The sequence below is a fragment of the Schistosoma haematobium genome, chromosome 3, assembly GCF_000699445.3.
Source record: "Schistosoma haematobium chromosome 3, whole genome shotgun sequence".
Lineage (NCBI taxonomy): Eukaryota > Metazoa > Platyhelminthes > Trematoda > Strigeidida > Schistosomatidae > Schistosoma > Schistosoma haematobium.
In genome coordinates, this window is record NC_067198.1 from 8,933,374 (window position 1) to 8,951,439 (window position 18,066).

The 18,066-nt window shown below is 31.2% G+C and overlaps 1 protein-coding gene across 2 annotated transcripts in view; it reads right to left on the minus strand.

Annotated features, from left to right (window-relative positions):
• MS3_00004947 (uncharacterized protein) overlaps window positions 1-18,066 on the minus strand; it is an 89,800-nt gene that overhangs the window by 22,589 nt on the left and 49,145 nt on the right. The window contains exons 2-5 of one of the 2 annotated variants that reach the window (XM_051212940.1): window positions 8,737-9,006; window positions 5,467-7,265; window positions 3,512-3,696; window positions 3,191-3,463 (exon numbers count right to left, since the gene is read on the minus strand). In XM_051212940.1, coding sequence (XP_051068867.1) covers window positions 3,191-3,463; window positions 3,512-3,696; window positions 5,467-7,265; window positions 8,737-9,006 — 2,527 coding nt within the window. Of the gene's footprint in view, window positions 1-3,190; window positions 3,697-5,466; window positions 7,266-8,736; window positions 9,007-18,066 lie in introns of both variants that reach the window. The other variant, XM_012940180.3, reaches the window with a different exon arrangement.

Below are 18,066 nucleotides of genomic sequence, written 5' to 3' on the forward strand. Positions count from 1 at the left end.
GTCTAGACTTCTTGAACAATATTCTGGATATTCAATCTTTCCCACTGTTATTGCTATTTCATCATCATAGTAATTTTATTACATTATATTGATATGATCTAGTAACTTTGGGTAATACATATTTAAATCAGCTCAATATGATTGAATAAATGACTGACACTGTAAGCGAAACTGGTATGTAATGGGAAATACTTATCCATTATTTCAATTAAATTAATTCACAGCAATTGCTTGTTATTTTGCACACAGAAATTCAAATTATTTTGAATCTCCATAGTGCTGAGAAGTTGTAAGTTTTGAACTATATCAATATAATTTATTTGACTGAGATTAATTTCTAGGAATACGAAAATCACCTTGTTGTAAAATGAAAAATATTAGACATTGATGTATATCATCATGACGTTAGTTACTGTTGTAAACAACAGATAAACTTTAACTCTAATTCAGTTTGAAATTTCAGTGCGTGTATCTTACATTAAATGGACAGCTAGAATGCAGCTGGACAACCTAGATTTCTCGGATGATCTGGCTCTTCTATCGCACACGCAACAACAAATACAGAAGACGACCAGTTTAGCAGCAGTCTCAGCAGCTGTGCGTCTCAACATACAGAAGGAGAAAAGCAAGATTCTACGATACAACAAAACATGCACCAATCAAATCACATTTGACGGAGAAGCTTTTGAAAATCTAAAAACCTTTACATATCTGAGCAGCATCATTGATGAACACGGTGGATCTGATGCAGATGTAAAGGCGCGGATCGGCAAAGCAGGAGCAGCATATTTACAAATGAAGAACATCTGGAACTCAAGGCAACTTTCAACCAACACCAAGATCAGAATTTTTAATACAAGTGTCAAGATAGTTCTACTGTATAGGGCGGAAACTTGGAGAAATACGAAAACCATCATCTATAAGATACAAGTGTTTATTAACAGTGGTCTACGCAAAATACTTCAGATCCGTTGACCATACACTATCAGCAACAGCCCACTATAGGGGAGAACAAACCAGATCCCAGTGGAGGAAGAAATCAGGAACAATCGCTGGAAGTGGATAGGACACACACCGAGGATAGCACCCAACTGTATCACAAGGCAAGCCCTCACATAGGGTCCTCAAGACCAAAGAAGAACACATTACGCCGAGAAACGGAGATAGACATAAGAAGAAAAAACGACAATTGAATAGAACTGGAAAGGAAGGCGGAGGACAGAGTGAGACGAAGAATGCTTTTCGGCGGTCCGTACTCTATTGGGGGTAACGGACATAAGTAAGTAATCTTACATTAAACATAAATGAATGGGAACTTGTTTGATTTTTCGAAACATTTGATGTATTTTGAAACGAAAGATAAACCTGTTCATTTGTAATAAGCGGTAAATTCAAACTACTAGCTTTCCTAAATTTTTGTTAATTTTCTTCATAACTCTATATTGATATTTTGTTTTCTACAAGTTGATTAATTCACATTATAGTAAATGAATGAATATGTATCTTATTCATAGAAGAGATTTATGATGAAATAATAACAATCATTTTTTCCCCTACTACTTACTATTAAAAGGGTTCTAATATTTTATGCCAATGCTACACTTGTTGTTTATTTACGTAACATTCTAAAACATATCTGGATTTGGATTAATTTGATTTTGAAGAAATTATACCTCAACTCTAACAAAATAGTATGTCAGTTTACAATGATGGTTGTTTTGATAATATAGTCAGCTGTGAAAATACTAATATTATATGCTTAAAGTAAATGGATTGAACATTGATATTTCTAAACAATAATTTCCATGTTAAGTTGCATCGTAGCAATAGTATATATATATATATATATATATATATATATATATATATATATATATATATATATATATATATATATAGCGTGTGCGAATTCCATTCAAATGTCAAGTCTTCATCAACAGGATTTGAAAAACAATGTATACAGTGTAGAAGTTTCAGATTTCTAGTTCATTTTCTTTTAATGTTTGTACAGCGTATTCTAACAAGTATGCTATTTCACTTGAATAATTTGATATTATAAGTATTAATTAGAAGAGATTAAAGTAATAGTAACGTTTAAAGTTACATTTTCTACACATTTTCGTTAAATTTAATGTTAAGTTCGATTCCCAGTGTGAACATCAACTCTGGGTTACCGTTACATCCAGCAGACGAATCCTAAATAGGACGAAACCCGCCTCCTGGATTCTACTGCTAACCACCATCTATCTCTTATAATTAAGTTACACCATGCAAAGTCGAATTAAGTTTTGAGTTATTGTTTCAATGAAACAGTTGATATAATGTTCGTGAGTTGAAGTATCTTCCGGTAACAAGTTTCGTCCCAGTATGAATAGAATGTAATATGGTATTTTCTTGGATTCTACCGACCCGTACATGGAAATATTGTTATCGAAAACGTTTCTTAGTCAAAATCTAGATTCAAAATATTATTATTTAACCAATTTTACCAAGTAGATGTCAACCTTTTTTCAAGACATTTTCGTGAAAATCAGTAATATTTTGGGTGTTAACATATCCAAGTTGTAGTTGGTTGATCACTGAATAGTGGCTATTATCACGTTTATTTAGTCCTTCAGGTCCCGATTAATTTCTATCGATCAGGCTGCCATGTGGTCAACAGTCTAAGTGACTCGACATCGGAGCATCAGTTTCTCGATGTTTACAGGAGCCCATTGACGATTAGTGCTAAGTAACACGAAACTAAGATCCAGGTTTTCATTAGATTACTCCTGACCACATAGCATATCTAAATTATCATTGAGTATTTCTCTTTTCTTCCTCAACACCACCTAAATGATGTAACTTGAGAGTTCTTTTGTTATAGTCTCATAAACACTACATTAGAAAGGAATAAAGTCTATCTCAATATGATCCACGTTTAAAATCATTTGCTATATTTATAACACATTAACTATGAAAGTGATTTTGCACTAAAAGAGTAACAATTGATTGAGTATTTAATGAAAGATATAGTTGGAAATTAGATTCCTACAGATAACTTTTCACATCCAACAAATCTCGTTCACCACGATTAGTTACGTTGAATGTACTACCAAACTGAAATAACGATAGCATTACATTTTGTATTAAAAAAAACAATAATGTTACCAGTAAAATTACTTGGAAATAATAATGAATATCAACTTACGGTTTTCCATCCATAGGTCAATATTCGATCGATTATTAACCGTTTTATTAATAATATTGTGATCTTTTTTACAATCCTGTTTATCTGATGTTAGATTTTCAGAACGATTACCAATCCATTGACGTGCACTTAACCCACGTCTATGTATTAAACATATGACCAACAAAATTGTTGCCATCAACAATATACTAAATATCACAACCAAACAAACAACAACAATTTCATTTCGTCGTCCATTTTGTACAGCCATAACAGAGCCAACAGTTAATTCATCTAAATCAAATGATAAATCTGATTGTCTATGATTTTGATGAAAATTACCATTGTTCGCTGCTGTTCCAGTTTGATAAACAAGTAGATCACCATTTGAATTTGATACTGGTTCGTTTAAACCATCAAATACGTTTATACGTATAGTTGGAGATAATGTACAGCGTTTAGATGAACCAGCTCCACCGTCACAAGCTTCAACGACAAATCGATGTGTAGTTGTATTGTTCAAAGGTCTTTGGAATAAAAATGATCAAGTTGAAAATATAAAACTAATTACTTCTGATCTCATCATCTGGAAAAAGTTTAATATTTACTACATTTAAATAGCATGTGTGTGCAGAGGCAGGTACATAGGGAGGAGCAATCGTGAGCAGCAAGTATAGGTGGCTGAACATATACCTAAATGACTACGAAAACAAACGAATTCTAATAGTCAAATAAGATCATGGGATAGATAAATATCTTCTTCCATTGTGAAACATTTGTTTGGGACCAGTCATAAGGTTGATATCAAGTCAGCGTTTGCAGTTTTGTACAAAATCTTTCAAAGGTTTATTGAAGCCTTGGCTATAAGAAAACTGAAACACCATTCATATGTTCAAAAACAAATTGTTCTTATAATTAACCTACCCTAGTAATACCGACTTATTATTCAGCGTAGTTTTCACATTGTTTTTGTGTATATTTTTATTATTTATGATTCCGCTTACCCATTAATTTGTCTAGTTGACCTTTTATTTTTCAAGTAAAATGTCTTGACAAGTATATGTGTTCAGATTGTTCGAAATGTATTACGTAAATAGATCACATAACTCTGATAACCTTCATCTTCTCATTGCATTAACGAAATTTATCAGAGTTAGTAAGTGTTTTAAATAGCATCAGCCAGTTTGTATCAATCATATATCAAATACTCACTTCTACGAGTGACCAGTATTCAAGAAACTGACTTCAACACTAAATCACATTAAGACAGTCTGATCATTTTTATTAAATGTTAGTTTTCTTTCACCTCCAAACTGTAGTTCTAGTACCATCTAGTACTTCACTAGTTCGATAAACGAGTTTTATATGGTGATGTACTCTATAAATGTAGTGTTGTTGTCGTTTAAACTAGTGTATTCTTTATTTGGGAAGTTTTTTTAAAAATCTAAACAGTTTTTTACCACTTCTCATTTTAACTACTATTGAGTCATTCATATAATTATCCAATTTGATTGCTTGTTGAAACTAGCTAAATTGGAGCATTAAGGTATACTGATGCTATCAGTATCTTTATATGGAACAGTCAGCTGATACAGACTGTCTTAACTTCTAATTCGGAACAAAGAACATTCCCTAAATTAATGAGTTTATTCTATTCCAAACTTCATCTCGTTACCAAGTAAAAACCATGAAATAATTTATGATTTAAGCAATTTGACACCGTATCAACAAAGGTAGTGTTAATATCGTCCAGTGTCTAAGTCTTTCTCTTGAATAACATTTGAATCCATGTTAATGAACAATAACTTGAACAATTATTAAACCCATAGAATAACTACTACGGCACTAAAAGTAAAGTAGTATCCCTGACAGATATTACTAAAACAAACATTGAAAATTACCTAATATCTAACGGCAAATCAATTAATGTTTTAAATATTTAACGTTAACAATTAATGAGTTGGCGGTGCATAAAACTAAACGCTGTAATTTATAATCCGTAATTTAGTTAATAGAATCTTATCACTTTTACCAGTAAAGTTTAACGTGATTATAAGGTTTGTAACTTTTGTAATTTGCTAACTTCCCACTTCTATAGAGACTTTCTTACATTTCTGAAATTAACATTAGTTTTCATTGTGTTTAAATTGAGAAACTGGCTACAAATATAAGCATGTTCACTTGTATGATTGACTGTTGGCCAGTAAATATTTTAAGATCTTTACAAGACATCATTTATACTTAATAAGACTTGAGATCAACTCAAATATAGGCTAAGCCAATAAACGTTACTATACCTGGCTATGAATAACATTCCACTTGATTCGTCAATAGCAAAATGTCCAGTTCCTGAGCCACCAGGTGGTCGTGGGACTTCTGATCGTATTTGATAAGTGATTCGAGCATTTTCTCCTTCATCTGAATCAGTTGCCTCCATTGTAAGCAATTGTCTGCCTAGTGTTTCATGTAAACTAAGCTGAATAGCAGTTGATGTATTTGGTCGACGAAATACTGGAGGATTGTCATTAATATCGGTAACAGCAATTACAACTGTAGCAGTAGATGACAACGATTTATGTACAGGTGTGTTATATGCATTTTTTAATGTGAAATTATTATTACCATTATTCAACTTTGATGTAGACATCATACTATTTATCTGACGTAATGATATAATCGGTGAAACTGGAGCAGAATCAATGGCAACAATTTCTATGGTAAAAAATGCTACCGATTCACGATCCAATGCACGTATAAGACGTATTTTACCAGTTAACCGATCAACTGCAAAATAATTTAATAAAGTTAGCGATTTATCAGAATGTGAATAATTTATTTGTTTAACTGGTCTTATGTCATTTCTTGACAGTTCATTCGTTAAGTTTGAAAAAGTTGTCTTTTTTAATTCATTTTGTTGTGTACTTGGATCCATTATTTCAAGAGACTGTTTACCTGTTTTATTCAACTGCTTATCTCTAGTCAGTTCACTATTTGAAGTACTATTTGACTCAGTGTTTTCTACTGTTAATGATATTCTATCATTTACAATTAATTTATTTCCAGGTGCACGTGAATGTAATCTACGTGAATTATATTGGTTCGATGATGGTAATGCCCAGTCAGATATTTCATTTACCGGTTGATATGAATGTGTAATCAACTGATAAGTTATTTTCCCTTTACTATCTGCATCACGATCTATAGCTTCAACCTCACCAACTATTTCATGAATTCTCATATTCTCTGGTACGCTGAATGTGTACACTTCACGTGTGAATTGTGGAGGCCAGTCGTTTTCGTCTAAAATAAAAACTTCAACTTGAGCTGTTCCAGTTAATGATGGTTCACCATTATCAATACATAATACCTTTAATCGATATACTCCATCATTTGGTGCTGTTTCTCGATCAAATACAATTTTAACATATAAATCACCTGTTTGTGGATTTAATTCAAACATATTATTAATGTTATGAGTAATCTGTGGGATATTGTCATTATCAGTAGTACCATACTCCTTATTTTCGTATCTATTTACCATATTTTCATCATTTTCTAAACGATAAGTAAGTAAAGAATTTACACCTTGGTCATTATCCACTGCAATTGTACGTCCAAGCCAAATTGGTTTATTACCAGGTAATTCTTGATTTTCAGGTATTTGAAATACAAAGTGACCATTATTTACAAATTCTGGTGAATTATCATTCAAATCAGCTAAGTGTACATTAATTATTACATAAGCAGAATTATCTACACTATCTGTACATGTTAAAGTGATTGTTTGTGTTGGAGTTACTTCACGATCTAAACGTGAATATGGAGATGATAGATCTGTTAATCGTGTTCCAGTTATTAAACGATAATCTTGTTTATTTTGTACAGTATTTGTTAGTGATCGTTGTAATGAGTTTTCATATAAAGGATTACGTTTTGTAAGATATAACAATGAATTGCTCCCTGTTGAAGTCAATGTTGATGATACTGATGACAATGATGTTGGTGATGATGATGGATCATACTGTAACGTGAAGTTGTCTGTCGGACCCAGACGACAATGAATATGATCTTGTCCATGATGATCCGGGTCAAATACCTAAAAATTAAAATAAAATATAGGCACCACTATTCATGACAATAAATAATGTCATTATCAAAAATCTACTTAACATTATGTATATATTTTTTCAGGATCAAGAGGGTTTGACTATCACTAATGGGAAGATGATAATCAAAGTAACACTAATTTATAAAAAAACATTCAATGAAATTTACAATTTCACTGTATTATAAACCTAGTGACCTATTACTTAGAATCCACAAAAATTCCTGATATTAATCAATATATTCTCACCAGTGACTGGCTTCAAGAGGTATATCCTGGGGTTCTAATGAGAAGCAGTGACTAATGATGTTCAGTGGGGTCTGTTGTGAGGTATTAACTCACTGAAGACAACGGTGGATAGGTCGCTTAATTTCGTGGATTAGTTGAAGTTAGACATTAACACCGCTAGATACCGGCCAGCTCTAGTGGTCTGGTGGTTAAGCGCCCGGGTGCGAGACTGATAGGTCCTGGGTTCGAATCTCGCAAGGCGGAATCGTGAATGCGCACCTCTGAAGAGTACCACAATAAGACTAAACAGCCTTCCAGTGCTTCCAGGTTTTCTATGATGGTCTAGCTTCAGTTGATTCATAATATCAACTACTGAAATTAGTAAAATATCCACAAAAATCCCTTCTGATCATATTATGTTCATCAAATATCATTCATTCTCTTGAATTCGATTTCGAATCAAAATTTCAATTAGTTATCTACTTCACAGTACAAAATTTAATAATAATTAATTGAAAGCAAAAACAAAATTATTCTCTCTTAACAAATAAAATTCATTAATTATTCTTTCTTTATACTTTTACATTTTAATTAGCAAGTAAACATTCTAGTCTGAAACAGACTAGAAATTCAAAAGCAACATTCAGTAACATACTTTAAAATTTAAACAGTATTACAATAGTCTCAAGATATTGAACATTGAACATATTGGAAACAAAACATGAAAGTGAAGGTTTATAGCCCAGACGAATGATTTTTGATTTCCTAAGCTGAATGGTTCAATAGAGAGAATAAAACTCAGCCAAATATATAGAAGTATTCTAGAGTTTAAAATGACTGTGTGATTCTAACACGATTATAAATCTATCCTGATTGGAAAGGATACTGAATTATATGGTAAAAACTAGACATTGTATTATAAATCTATGATTATAGTGTGTAAACTAAAAGAAAACACACCATGTAAAGTAATCAAGTGATCGAATCATATTCACCTAGTTTCTGGGTCTTTAAATCTAACCTTGTTCGTTGATATTCAGAGTCGTTCGGTATACTGACAAAGGTTTGTAGAACTCATGATAATAAGTTATTAATCATCATAACGTCTATTAATCCAACTTTTTGCCTTCGAAATAACTAATCAGTAAACTCATTAGTTTTTAAAAAGTAATGATAATATCGATCATAAATGTTATTTAAATAAGCGCAACATAATAGTAATGAAAATAAATACCTGAACATAAGCAATCACTGTTTCCGGTTGAGGATTCTCATTTATCGTTGTTGTAAATTCACGTAACAATTTCGCACCATCTGAGTTTTGTTTAATTTTATTCGACTGAAATGGATAGGGATTTGACGGAGAAGTATCATGAGGAGAATTTGGTTGTAACAGCATAACATTTATCTGTGGAGTTTCATCATTTTCATCAGCAAGCATTATTTCAACAATAGCTGTACCCGTTAATGTGTATGGTTCTGGTGCACTGTCCTTAGCAATTACCTGTATGCATAAATCAAGGCGTAAATGAAAGGAAAGGTGTAAATTCTGACTAAAGCCATAAACAAAAACATTGGTGAAACACAGATGACTTTAATTAGTAGTTTATCTTCAGTTATCAAAGCTGAGTTATGAAAATAGTTTTCATTTCCTTTAGTTTTTGTACAGAGTAATTAATTAATAAAAGAATAAGGGTACAATCGATAGAATTTTCTTTCAGTTGGGTGATTTGTGGAGAATAATTTGTCCTAGGATGTGACTGTGAATATACACTGCTGACGGATTGCAGATTAGAATAAAATAACTCTGAAATGCTTCCCACTTTTAATTACTGTCCAAATGATATCACTTACATCTTCGTACTCTTTGGACGCAATAAAAATAATTGTATTCATGTTTTCCATAAATTTAAACTTTAACTCGTTTCACTATCTAATCAATGACAGTTCATAGGTTTAAAGACTGTTATTTTTTGTCTAATGAACTAGTACTTCAAAACATTCACCAGTAAATACGTTTATTAGAACATCGAATGGTTTATAATTTATGAGATTTATCTAAAAACTCATACATTTGTTACTTTTTCTTTCGTGGTTTGCAACACGAACTGACTTTAATTACACAATTTTCGGAAACCAGGAATCAAGTAACAAATATTTTATGTTAGTGCTATTTCGTTATAATGCGGGACTCCTGAGCAGCGTAAATTCATGTCAGATCGTAAGTCAAACTCAGAGCCTTCAGTTCTCGCGGTTAAAGTCTAACTCCCAGACTGATGATTGTCATCTAATATGTCACATTTCTAAACTCAGTCAATAATATACAAAAACCTCTTATACCAATGCCGTTTTTCTTTCCTGAACTTAAACGTTTCTGTCGTTTAAGTGAAATTCATCAGTTATGATTGGATCATATAGGACTGTCACAAAGCTACTTGATTATTTATTTCATTTATTATGGCTATGAAAATAAAACATCTACTCGAAAATGTCTTCTTTAATTTGTGGCCTATTACATCTGCTTTATACTCTAATAAAACCAAAAGTACTTAAATCAATTACATTTGTATTATATTAACTGATAATCACTAGAAAGGATTGAAATATTAAATGTATCTTGTAAAAGAAACTATAAAACGAGACACACTTATTTAAAATAGATGGATCATAACTAGTATCATAATACATAAATCACATTTCATCCTAATTTGAACTCAACAGGGTTCAATATGTCTGCTTCTCAGCATCGACATTCTCACTGAGACTCGAATCCAGTACTTGTTGATCAGACGCTAGATGCATAATACACTGAGCTACAAGGCCTAGATAGCCATTAACTTTTTCAACAAATGAGATGTTTATGTTATTATCGGTGAGTGTTCGAGTTGTCCCACGAGCTATAGTCCGAGTGTATGAAATTCAGTGGTAAAAAAAGTCATGTATGTTTACCCCCTTGTAAAATTACCTAGTGTAATATGATGGAATATTTAAAAAAATTAGTAGATTTGAGCCATAAAATAAATTAATAGGTACTAATTCTATCAATAAATAGATGAAGTAATGCGTGTTTCAATCGGCTAATTCAGACCTTCAAATTGTCATGAGTACATTTATTACATCCCAAAAAATTAAGTAGGTCAGTCATTCTTATCAATAACTGCAATTCTATTGTGCTTTTAATCGGTTCGAACATATGATAATTTTATTTTGAATACGTAAGCATAATACTAATGTCTTAGTTCTAGTGTCTGGTAGATGACCTACGAAATATCAATTTTCCTGTTTAGTCATTCTGCCTTTCAATTTGTGTTTATTAAAGAGCGTTTATTGTTTTCTGGTTAGCGTTTTTTTAGCTAGTTAGTTTTCTACTAGATGGGGTCGCCAACCCAATGCACAACCCTCCTTCTTTATCAGGGCTTGGGACTGGCAGTAGCCCAAGAGGGGCTCTAAGCGGAGTTGTCTCCACAAAATACTTCAGATCTATTGGTTAGACATCACCATTATATTTACTTTATATGAAAATATTCTTGATAAACATTCTCCTTGTTTTATTTTGAATGTAAATGAATAACTTCAAGGTTAACAGTTGAATTCAATTAAGCAACATCTTTCTTTCATAGAACTTCAATTTAACTAAGATAATATTTGTTTAGGGGTTGTGGAGATTGTTAAGTTTTTGATTGAGAACATGAACCGATTGATGTTAGACCACCATTGAAAACCTGAAAGGTTAGACATTAACACCATTGGATGCCAGTTCAGTGGTCCGGTAGGTTAAGCGTTCGCGCGTGAGACTGAAGGCCCTGGGTTCGGATCCCGTGAGCAGGATCGTGGATGCGCACTGATGAGGAGTCCCACAATGGGACGAAATGGCCGTCCAGTGCTCCCAGGTTATCAGTGGTGTCCTAACATTAATCGGTTCATGATCTCAATAAGATAATATTTAATATCTACTTTCCTGTACTATTATTCTTTACATCATCATTACCATTTATCAAGCTTAATTAAGAGAAATATTCATTAAATATGTAAAACTTGTTAATAATTCAAAGATATATAACATGATTAGATCTAATAGTTCTGAGTTGAAAACTGTTAACTTTGAATATCGACTCATGATCTCAACTATAATATCCACAAAACCCATTCTGGTATTAATAGATATATCAAATGTACTTCTTATCCATCTGATAAGTATAAGATTGTAAAACATAAAATCAATGCTAAGTTTATAGAAATATTCGTCATGATTAGAACGAATAGTTGGACAGAAATTGAGTGCCGAATATAGAGAAGTCATTATATGTGAAAATTATATTTGAACTAATCTCATCGATTGAAATTTAAAATAATTCCAACGTTTCGTTCAGTTAACTTGTCTGAATTTCTTCAGGGTAATAATCAAAATGAAAATCATCTGTAGATCACCAACATAGATGATCTATGTCGAAATGATTGGAGGCCTACTCGAGTTAGACGTGAATGGTGTGACAAACTAGCTAATGTCGAAGTCACACCTCGTGGTTAGCACATTACGTGGACTGTCCCATTGACGTATCAAGGTACCATAGATGCTTCGAAGACTGTACAACACAGAGGACGTTATTACAGAAATATATTAGTTAAGGTAGATACAAGCGAAAGTAAGACCACTACTGCATGGGCCAGTCCATGGCATACGATTAATTGATGCGCGTTGGTTGTACATGACCTTGGCAGGGAGCGATGATCTGTTCGACATTCAGTGATCCGACTGCCAGATGATTTGGCTAGGGCTCAGTGACATTTCACTGGCCCTACACATCAAAGAAATATATAACTTTTAACAATCATAACTATACTGTGTTAATCCAATCATATTTGGATATTGATTTTTGTAAAATAAGATAACATGAATCTATCTGGTAAATGGTTGTTGACAAGGTATTTAGAACCTTTATTTATTCAACATGTGTTATTTCATATGCATCGTTATTTTGACTGAAATTCATGAGTTTTTTTTATGCAATACAATTATGTATTTGATGATTTGCAAATTGACATGCACATCGATGATTCAGTAACAATTTTTCAACCTTGAACTTGTACTTTTATTTACTCCTTAATATAAAACGTATTAACACCAAATATCAATAATTAATAACTTAATCTTACATATACATACACACTTCCACACACACATACATACATACAATTAGTTTTTTAGTTAATTATATTGACGTCGTGAACTTTTCACATGATTACCATGTAATTGACTCATGTTATCCTATTTTACAAAAATGATTGATTGTTACCCTGAAGAAGTCCAGATAAGTTAACTGGACGAAACGTTGGAACTATTTAAATTTGAATCAGTGACATTAATTCAAATATAATTTTCACAAATTAAGGCTAAATTGTCTTTAAATTTGTAAACATACCACAGAAAGCTTTCCTTCTAATGTACATCAAGTGAAACTTAATAATTCATATTTATTTAAAATAGTTTACAATGTATCTACTTGTTTTATTATTAAAACTACTCAATAATTTTACTGTTTTTTGGTAATGTAAGAAACCTTATTATTATTATTATATATATATATATGGTTTCCTTTTCATTGAACTACTTCATATTCTATTATAAGTAGTATGATTCAATTTATTCATATACTTATCTATACACTAAAAATATGTAAACTAATAAGCGGAAATGATAACAATATACAATGACCAGAAATAATTATGTTTATCTTAACTACAGTTTAATCATTTCCACTCCCCCCCCACATTGTAAGTGACTAACTAGTTTGACTTAGAAAATTAACTTTGAAGTGACTTATTAACTATGTCACATTTCATTAACATTTCTAGATTATTATTATTGCTACTTTAATTAGCTTATTATTGAAGTGTTTCAATGAAATCTATCGTAAATATTAATTTTCCTAGATGTATGCTTAACGTTGTCTTGTATATGGATTATTTCATAATTATATTCAGTATAATTCAATATTTATTCAATTAGAAAAGAGTTTCCATCATTGATTAACATGGAATAGAAGTTTAGTAAAATCACTAGATAGGTTTTATGAACTCAGTTTTTTTTTTATTTTTCATTACTTAACAGTATATACTCAATAATCGATATTAGTACATTCAAATATTGTATTATGCAATAGATCACTAGCTTATTGGATTGGAAACTAATTATATGTATCTATGTACCTTTGTATTTTAGGGTCGACAAATTGAGATTATCATTCCATATTATTATGAGATCTTTTATTTTATCATTAAAAATATTAACAATTCACTTTATTTAAATACAACTGTTTGAAACTTCATTTTAAAGTTATTAATTAATGAATATTAATTCATTATTTATTTAATCGATTCTTTGGAGGTTTTGTAATTAGATATTAACTCATGTCAAGAAGTGACAGTCCATAGAAAACTATTAGAAATGATGACACATTTGATAGAATTTTTTGTTTTAGATCGTAACTTCTCATAACTTTACACCTATAACAAAGTATAAGTATTAAAGTGTCAGCATCAGTATTAGATATCAAATATAAGTAATTAGATTTACGTTTTTGTTTCTTAGCAAAATGATTTATAATCAGAGAAGGGTTTTTGTGGATATTATAGCAAGTTAATAGCTACGATCATGAATCAGCTGAAGCTAGACCACCATGGAAAACCTGGAAGCATTGGACGTCCGTTTCGTCATTGCCGCAAATTCGTGGATTGGTTGAAGTTAGATATTAAAACCATTCGATGCCGGCCAACTCTAGTGGTCTAGTGGTTAAGCCCTCGAGCGCGAAACTGGTAGGTCCTGGGTTCGGATCTCATGGGGCGGGATCATAGAAGCGCACTACTGAGGAGTCCCATACTAGGACGAAACGTTTGTCTAATGCTTCCAGATTGCCCTTGATGGTCTAGCTTCAAATGACTCATGAATTCAATTATTGAAATGATTTATATTTTCAAATAATTTCTATAAGTTGAAGGACCATTAATCTAAAGTATTCATTGTGAATAAAAACATTTTAGTTATAGGAAAACACTTGAAATTTAACCAAAAAAGAAGTCTCACTTTCAACAAAATACCGTTATTTGTAAAAGAGAAGAAAAATAGTTTATTTAATTAACCAGGAAATGATTTTCCGAAGGAAAATAACAATTTTCTTTCCCATAGAGAGACATTTTACAATTAATGCTTATTTCATATGATCATATATATATATGTTCAATGTATATTTAATTATCATCTATAGTGTAGCATTTAGAATAGATGGATACAGAGAATTTTGATGATAATAAAATGTGGAGTCGGAGTGGGTGGGTGGTTGAAATGTTATTAATTAATGAAAATAGATTGACTCAATTTTGCATGCTGATTATTATTTACATAGAATAACATAGAAATTGCGTGAAATAAACTTAAACACTTTTCTATATATATTTTACTTTTTATTTATTTATTTCAGAACATAAACAAGGAGGCCTATATGCGCCACACAAATCATTCGGTACGTGAATATATGCCGTATGTTATTATGAACAAGATAATTTCTTGAAATTGTTCAAGTGTATTTATCATTGTACAATGAAATCATTGCCAGAAATAATCTTCATTTATTTTAGTTAGTTTATAAATTTACTTAATATGTTACATTAATAGTTTTTATTACTTTAAACATTGGGTTTCCAAATAGTAACCACTCTTTACTGTAATGATCACTTAGTGAAAGAACAAAATCTAGGAGTGAAGAAAAAAAATCCAGAAAGTTTGTCATTTAAATCGATAATTACTTAGAATTAATACATTTATCCAAGAGTTCTTTTTTCCTTTTGAATAGTCTGAAATAAAAGACAGTCACTATTCTTGATTCTACTGTCTACCATCATCTATATAGATGACATCAAGGTATTTGTTTAAGTAACTGATTTGCTAACATGGTTCAGATCGATTTCAGATTTGAATGTAGATAATAAGATGGAATATAATCTTTGATAATCAGTAATATATATATCAATCTCCTCAAATTAGTTAGTAACCATAGTAACTCAGTGGCTTTATGGTAGTGACTACTGAGTTGAGGTAACATAATACATGTCAGTTGATATGACACCCATGTCTCTAATCCAGCTAATAACCTTTATCAAAAATATGATTAGAAGATTGTTACCTTGAATATTCTCTTCACGGTTCTTCTACATTTTTTTTCAGGAATAAGTTTTGAATTCAAAAATTAACCTTACAAAATGGAAATTTTCTAACAGGACCTCATTATCCAAACAAATTTGGATCATTAAAACGGTTTATTATACAGTAATCTCCATATCAAATTATTTGCCCTTTTCTATAAAGGAACTAAACAATATGTAAGTAGGTTAAGGTGATGCATTTTTTTCCTAAATTATACAACTATCATTTCTACTGATTCATTTGTTGCAAAATATCCACTAGTATTGACAAATTTAATCATAAATGACAATAATTTCTGAGGATAATTTGTCCTATAAAAGTCTTAGTTGATTATTAGATTATAAAAATTACTTCTAATTGACCTATAAATATTTTCAATGTTTTCCAACTATTTTTGTTTGTACATTGATTATCTATTATTATTTCATTGAGATTCGAATTATCTGTGTAGGCTTATGAGGATGTTTAAATTTTGTTGAAATCGTGGACTGATCAATGTTAGACCACCATTGAAGACATGAAAGCACTGGACTGCTTTTTAGTCCTAGTATGGGACTCTTTAACAGAGAGCATACACGACCCTGCACGCGGAAATTGAACCCAGATATTTTAGTCTCATGAGCGAATTTTTAATCTCAAGACTATTGAATCAGTATCCAACGGTGTTAATGTCTAACTTCAATTAATCTATACATTGACGAGTAATCTAAACATTCCAGGTGTTCCTATTCTTCATTAAGACACAACTGAATATTATGGTCTTAGGTGTGTCATGAAAAAAGCTTTTCACAAAATCTTCACTGGATAAATGTGAAACTTTTGACTGACAACAATAAATTACTGAATGATAAAGCTTCATAAAAAGTCTTATAATTAAGTTGGTAAATCCCTTTGGTAATCCCTTGACACTGACCACATTTGTTTCTCAAACCGAATATCTTGGTGTGAACCCCTTTGACAGTAATATCTAATGATATTGGCTCCAGTTTTCAATGGCTCATCTGTTCTCAATGGAGTATATGTATAATTAATAACTAGTACAAAACATAAAGCCAGAGTTACATTCAAACTCGACTCAACATTCTAACAATTCCCAGCAAAATAAGGTATGTTATTGACATATCAGCCAACATAAAAAACATTCTGTGATCTGAAGTTTGTCTGCAGAATCCTAAAACTGATCATCATCGATATGCACTAAATAAACATCTAGAAAGTATATCAATGGAAACTATGGAACGAAATCGTTGGTTAAAACGATTAACATTGGATCACACTGAGTTTATATATGAGCCAAGTTTTAATGAAAGTAAAATAATATATTTTAAATGTGAGAAATGAAAGTTATGTTTTGAATCATACTGAGATTACACCTTCATTTGTCATTTGACTGATAACTATCCAGTTTATTTTGTATATTTTGAAACCACTCTATCATATTACTATAGTCTTCATACATATATTTCGTCTCCAAACAGAACAAATGTTTAATTTAATACAATGAGGAGAGTGTTATAAAACCATACCTAGATATTATCCGTCTTGGGAGGTTCAATATTTGTTAAATACTCTACAAAAGTTTGACAAAACCAGAAGTGAACTTTTTTACTAACTTGTTTTGTCATAACATTTTGACGTGCTGTACTTTTAAACAGATCTGGTATGCTCTTTACTCAATATGTAATCGAAACTAGGTCATACAGAAAGCAGCAAATCCTTGAACTACCAAAATCAAGATTTAACTAATCACTTACAACACTTCTTGTACACCTATTTTAAAAAAAATTTTCTGTTTGCTCCTATTCTCGTATTTTTCTAAATGACTTTATTTTTTTAAAAGAAGCATAGCTCTATTTTACCAGATTAAATATTACTACTCAGACGTATAGAATCTGTTATGTGTTTGGAAGTAGTGGACAAAAAAACTTGCTTACCCCAGGTCTACTGATATTTAGCACAAGTTGGAGTGACAAACCTATAATCTTGAAGAAACTATTGATTTTTCGGTGATTTCATTCTGTGTCATCTACTTGTACAGTTTAAGACGTTACTGTTTAACTATTTTCGAGCATCGGTTGACCTCTTGTAGGATTGAGATATTTATGATTTATTGATTACTAAAGGACCTAACACACATAAACATTTATCACCATCCAAATAGATTAGTAAAATACTTAATGTCAAATATAATAATGAATATATATGAAATTGTTTAACAGTCTAAGAGTGAAAGGCCATTCAAAGTTCAGTCATTAATTTATAAGTACAAATTCATATTATCTACTTTGGTTTGATTACCTATATGATAATCATTAGCTTCAAATCTAATAAGATACATACCACTATGTTTGCTTACCAATATATTCC